The sequence below is a fragment of the Onychostoma macrolepis genome, chromosome 07 (genome assembly GCF_012432095.1).
Source record: "Onychostoma macrolepis isolate SWU-2019 chromosome 07, ASM1243209v1, whole genome shotgun sequence".
NCBI lineage: Eukaryota > Metazoa > Chordata > Actinopteri > Cypriniformes > Cyprinidae > Onychostoma > Onychostoma macrolepis.
The window spans coordinates 34,148,970-34,153,720 of record NC_081161.1 but is presented as its reverse complement, the minus strand read 5'-3'; the positions used below and the strand labels follow the sequence as shown (position 1 = coordinate 34,153,720).

Below are 4,751 nucleotides of genomic sequence, written 5' to 3'. Positions count from 1 at the left end.
CCGAAAACATCATGTACTCCTTTATTTCAAACGATTAGACAGATTTTGTGCAAACATCACCTTATAAATATATATTACGTAAGATACATTCTTTGTCATTAGGTGGCACGACATTAGAAAAGTGATTTTTATTTGAACTAGAGAGTATCTGATGCTATTTGCCTTTGTTTTATATTGTATTGCTTTATGTAGTCATTTGCGTTGGTTTTACACCACATTCGAGAACATCTCACTCATGCTGTTTCAAACTGTGTCATCTTAGAACTTTAGATACAAGATAAAAAGAAAAGGAGATTATTTTATTAAACTGTATCAAAGTTTGAGGGCGGTAAGGTTTGTTTGAAATCTCACCAGGGCAGCAGTAAGTAGAAACAGTAATATTGTAAAATATTACATTTTTAAATAATATATTTAAATATATTTTAAAATGTCATTTATTTCTGTGACGACAAAGCTGAATTTTCAGCAGACTTCAGTGTCACATGATCCTTCAGAAATCATTCTAATATGCTCATTTGGTGCTCAAGAAATATTCTGTATTATCAGTTTTGAAAACAGTTGTGCTGCCTGATTATTTTTTTGTGGAAATTGTGATACATTTTTACCAGGTTCATTTGATAAATAGAAAGTTAAAAAGAATAGCATTTATTTGAACTAGATTTTTTTCTTCTTTTTTTTAAATGCAAAATATTTTACTATCACTTTTAATCAATTTAATGCATCCTTGCTGAATACAAGTAGGAATGAAATCTTTACTGACCCCAAACTTTTCAATGGTAGTATATTTGTATGTACAAAGTAAAATAAAAACAAGCAAACAAACTGCATATTTTAATATCTGCACACAGTCTTAGTTGTCCAGTACAGCATGAGTGGCACGTTCTTTATGTGGGATCTCAGTAACGGGATTTGTGGCACATGTTGCACCGACAGGCACGCGCAGTCAAGATCTCGATATCATCATGATGACGGCCTCGAGGACAGTGCAGACGAACTTTGACCTGAGAAAAGACCGAAGGAACAAAATATTATCCTTAATAAATTATTTCAATTCTCTTAAAAAAAAGTTGACAGTGTATTCTGAAATGATTCACCAAATAGAATAAAACAGAATAGATGGTGGAAATTGTTATGTCCAGAAATCCACAGAGGACCATAACCATTAAAGTCTTTAGTCATAATGGTACATAATTGGTTCTTCTGATGTCAAATTGGTCTTAGTAATATAATAATGATTAGTCGATGGTGACAGTGCTGTACCTTGGCATCCTTGCTAATGGTGCAGCAGCGGGAAGCAGATGTTATGTTGCGGGTGAAGTTGGAGGCCAGCAGCACAGAGTAGCGCGAGGGGAAAGCGCTGGACTCACAGTAGCCCACGCAGGCGTACACCAACTGCGTTCCTCGACAGGTCCCTCGCTTGTCTGTCCGTATGGTCACGTTGAATGCTGTGTGTAGACAGAGGGGTAAATTAGTACTTTTTTCATAAGAATGAGTTTGATTGCTTCATAAAAATGAGATCGTTTCCACTCACGGTAAAGGTGGCAGCCAGGGGTCAGGGCTTGAAAACTCCAGCTAATAGGCATTAGCAACACCAACAGAACCATAGGCACCATAAGCACTGCCAGATCAGATGTTACGCAGCGGAACATGGTGATGTTAACCTGCAAGAGTTACAACTATTTCAGCGAATTCACTCAAGAAATGCCACTAAAATATATCACCAGTACAGTCATTTTGTTTTCACTTTTCGTAACCTGGACCAGTGGATAAATCTGAGGTCAACCAAATGACACATCCTTTCATCTTTTGCTGCGGGACTTTAATAAATGATTTCATACCGTTTACACAAACATTTAAGTCATTTGGCCCTTTGCAAGAATAATTTCTGTGAGAACTGACCAGACTTTCCTGACTATTGTCTTGGGAGTTCATTATTAGGAGTTGTCAAAATAATCTGAAAATTAATCTGCCACTTTCCCCATCATAATGTGTATGAAAGTTTCCATGCCGTAAACGGTATGGAAACTAAATTTTATTATCACCGCATGTGTCTGGTTCATCATGTATGGGTAACATGTGAAACAATTTAGAACAATTATTACATTTTTTATTTTTTTGTCCAATAAATGCTAATCAGAATATACATACGCTGGAATTCGTTTTTTCTTTCTTTTTCTATTTTGAAAAAACAAATTTCTTTTTTTTTTTTTTTTACTCATATACATAAATAGCTATACTTGGAGAATTCTATTTTGATAGACTATACTTTCTTTTCTTTTTTGCCTTCATATATAGATAGATAGATAGATATAGCCTAACTTACTTGAACAACATATATCTACATTTTAAAAATATCTATCCAACAATCTACATGCATGAACATACACACAGATCAAATTAGAATTAATTGTTTAAACCGAGGAATGTGAAGCTTGCTTTAGCTGCTGTTGAATGGACGAATGGATGGATAGATAAATTAAAAGAATTACCTCCCCTCAGGGAAATACAGAAATAACTTTTGTCCACAGCATAAATAATAGGTAATAGAGAAATCAGCATTACAGTCTTACGTTAATATTAATCTCATACCAAGATATCCACATTGCATTTATAATACTCAGACTTAAAGTGAAAAAGACAAAGTTGTACCTGTAGATGTGGATCCTGCTTCAAAGCCAAAGAGTGTTCAGATAAGATGTTGACCTCAGACAGGTGTGCAGGTGTGAAGTTCTCTCTCACAGAGCACATATATGTAGTGCAGGTAGAACCGAGCCCTCAGCTTCCAGCATAGTCACGCCCACTTACCGGTGTGTCCTCGTGCATGTGGATGTGGAGAACCGGACCCTCCCCACTGCCTTTATTCCACTGGTTTACTGCGCTTTCTGTTGTTCCCTTTCCCTTCCCATTTTTTTTTTCATGTTGACTAACTTTAGAACCTTTTGCACGTGCATTCATCTCTCGTGCTCTGGTCTTTGTCATGCATGATAGGATTTTTGGACCACTATTAAATTGAAAATTATGCATGCCCATTAATTGCAGAAACCAACACTGCAAATATTGTGTTGACATAGCTGGCATAAAGTGAATTTTTGGTCATGTAAACATCTTATTCAAAACATCAACTTAAACATTTATTTATATTTGCACGTTTAAACAAAGCTAACTTTGCTGCACTGTTGTGAGAAGTCAAAATACTAAAGAAATGCATTTTTGCTTAAGAAATACATTTTTGATTTTTATAAACCACTGGGACAGAAATGACTAAATTAGAAAAATTTTACTGTTAAGGGGTGAAATTTTCATTCATAAACTGATTTCCAGGAAAATTTTTTACCTTTACACATTTTTCTATCTTTATTTGATGTTCCATCTTTCTATTATTAATATCATTGAATTTGATGTATATTAATGAATCATTGAATTTACAAAAAAAAAAAAAAAATTAAGGTAAGTGGTTACAATCAATTTATTGTAGCTACATTTAAATAAACAAATTTAGTTGACTAACTTTCAACTAAATTTGTTTATTTAAATGTAGCTAAAATAAATTGTTTGCAACCACTTACCTTAAAAAAATGTATCATTTTTTTCAGTGTAGGGCTGTTACCAATTCAATGAAATCAGTATCTAAAAGCCATCTTTGCATTATATGCCACACCATCTGAAGTAGTATTTATATGTATTTACATACTGTTTAATGCAACTCAAGAGGTTACATAAACAAATTTACACTGCATTACAACTGCATAAATAATGCTATGAGTTTTAAATATAAAATGTTGGGAAATAATGAAATAAAATGAAACAATACTTTTACTTAAGAAACTAAAACTGCCAGGGGTCACTGTAAGTTGAATGAACGAGTCTTCATACATTCAACTGGATCATTACAAATGTATTAATATTAGGAAGAAAGCAATTGAATGTCCTTATCAATGGGTCACTGAATCTTTCCTCAACAAAACACAAGATTCATTCAATAACGAAACACCACTGTGTTCCTCAACGACATGCAAATGTTCTGTTGTGCGTTTGTTTGGAACTTGTACACTCATTTTAAAAAATCAATAAGTGACTGACTCTGTTAGAAATCTTATAATGGGCCATGTTTGGATCTTCTAACCGTACAATAATCCAAACACAAACCTCAAAAACAACACAAAAATGGGTCACTGAGCACAAAATCAAACTTCTGCTGGCCATTCCAGTCCTCTGACCTGAACCCTATAGAAAATGAGTGGGTGAACTGAAGAGAAGAAGCACCAACATGGAGCTGGGAATCTAAAGTGGTCTGTATGAAGGAATGGTCTCTGATCTCTTGTCAGGTGTTTTCCAACCTCATCAGGCATCATAGGAGAAAATTTAGAGCTGTTAAACTGGCAAATGGAGGTTTTAAAAAGTATTGAATAAAAGGGTGCCGTTAATTGTGGCCAATGTGTATTAGAGAAAAACATTTATTTCATAATGATATTTCCCTCAATTTTAAATTCTTATTATCCAATGAAAGGTTAGATTTTTGTGAATTTTTTTAATAAAAGATCAAAAGGATCAACAATGCAGATTAATTTTCACAGCCTTCTTTGATCATATTTACCAAGGGTGCCGATATTTTTGGCAATGAGTGTAGAGCATAAACAGATCATTATATTATCATTATCAATATTATCAGACTATGAATAAAAGTCACTTTATATTACTTATGCCCCAAACCCCTGTTAATTACCAGCCATGTTGTGGTTGCATTTCATTGC

General features: G+C 34.0%; 1 protein-coding gene across 1 annotated transcript; it reads right to left on the bottom strand.

Moving 5' to 3' along the window:
• Positions 1-105: 105 nt before the first annotated feature.
• gpha2 (glycoprotein hormone subunit alpha 2) lies at positions 106-3,158 on the bottom strand. Its single transcript, XM_058782799.1, has 3 exons — positions 1,532-3,158; positions 1,261-1,445; positions 106-1,001 (listed from the first exon to the last, which is right to left on the bottom strand). Exons 1-3 carry the CDS (start codon positions 1,647-1,649, stop codon positions 897-899), a joined length of 408 nt encoding a protein of 135 aa, XP_058638782.1. The 5' UTR covers positions 1,650-3,158; the 3' UTR covers positions 106-896.
• Between the last annotated feature and the right edge of the window lie 1,593 nt (positions 3,159-4,751).

Coding starts and splice junctions, on each gene's coding strand:
- gpha2 (XM_058782799.1), bottom strand. CDS start 1,649: ATGTTCCGCTGCGTAACATCTGATCTGGCAGTGCTTATGGTGCCTATG. Junction 1,446..1,531: donor CCCTGGCTGCCACCTTTACC/GTGAGTGGAAAC, acceptor GTCTACACACAG/CATTCAACGTGACCATACGG. Junction 1,002..1,260: donor CCATTAGCAAGGATGCCAAG/GTACAGCACTGT, acceptor GTCTTTTCTCAG/GTCAAAGTTCGTCTGCACTG.